At 37.9% G+C, this 1,092-nt stretch overlaps 1 protein-coding gene across 1 annotated transcript in view; it reads left to right on the top strand.

Moving 5' to 3' along the window:
- The window catches only part of LOC107580052 (neural cell adhesion molecule L1-like protein), a gene marked incomplete at both ends in the record, with an annotated part of 2,196 nt that extends 1,351 nt beyond the window's left edge, over nucleotides 1-845 (top strand). Inside the window, one exon of the mRNA XM_016265802.1 lies at nucleotides 623-845. Within this exon, the coding sequence (XP_016121288.1) occupies nucleotides 623-845 (223 nt within the window). The remainder of the gene's footprint in view (nucleotides 1-622) is intronic.
- Between the last annotated feature and the right edge of the window lie 247 nt (nucleotides 846-1,092).

Genomic DNA, 1,092 nt, shown 5'->3' with positions numbered 1-1,092 from the left:
CTGCTGAAAAATTCAACTTTGCCATCACAGATATAAATTACATTTTCAAATTTGTTCAAATGGAATAGTAATTTTAAATTATAATACCATGTCATTACTGTTTTTACTGTATTTTGGTGAGCATAAGAAACGTCTATCAAAAACATTAACAACCTCAAACTTATAAAGAGTAATAACTGTAACATATTATTTCACATGCTTATTTCTCAGACATAACTGAGAAAACAAAGCATGAATATACTTTATATACTTATACTTTTTACTTTTAGTTCTATATGCAGGTATCTACTGTAGCTACTAACTTGCTACTAACCATCTTGAGCAAACCATCTCTAATTCTTCCTCAGAAGTGCTCATTATTTAAACTCAAACTGATAAACGTGCCCCCCTTACTCTTGAAAACTGTGTAAAGCCAACCAGTCTAATTGCAAATGTTGATTTCTGCCAGTGTTTGCCATTTTTTTTATGTGCAATATTCATCATATGGTCAGCAACACATGGTCCGTGAGCGTGCACTGAGGATGAGACAATAAAAACACCAAGTGTTTGAGAACTAAATGCTATTTCCTTTGATTTTCTGTTTCTGTCAACTGAACTGAGCTCTTTCGTTCTCCTGTCACAGCCACTGTCACCTATTGAACACAACGGGCCTGGTCTGGAGTACAAAGTAAGCTACAGAAGACAAGGCACTGGAGAGGACTGGATGGAGCACATGGTGAAGAGGCACTCGTTCGTTGTTAAAAACACCCCAACGTTCATCCTTTACGAGATCAAAATTCAGGCCAAGAACCATGCGGGCTGGGGTCCAGACCCTGAAATAATCACAGCGTACTCAGGAGAGGATTGTAAGTAGGAGCAACCTCCATTGTGTCTGAGTTGTGGAGATGAGCATGCATTCAAATAAGCCAATACCATTGACATTTCACTCACTGTCAAAGCATTGTGCATGTTTACCTTTGAGAGCATACAAAGCAGGTGAAGATTTTGAAAGACGCATCTTATTTTTTTTTTCTAACCTATTGTTTGTCTGTAAGGGTCTTACTACATTGCAAATAAGCTTTGCCTGTAAACGGAAACACATAACCCCCCCCC

Source organism: Sinocyclocheilus grahami, unplaced genomic scaffold (assembly GCF_001515645.1).
Source record: "Sinocyclocheilus grahami isolate Dianchi unplaced genomic scaffold, SAMN03320097.WGS_v1.1 scaffold23756.1, whole genome shotgun sequence".
NCBI classification, from domain to species: domain Eukaryota; kingdom Metazoa; phylum Chordata; class Actinopteri; order Cypriniformes; family Cyprinidae; genus Sinocyclocheilus; species Sinocyclocheilus grahami.
The sequence above is the reverse complement of the archived record's forward strand: the minus strand, read 5'-3'. Positions and strand labels throughout refer to the sequence as shown.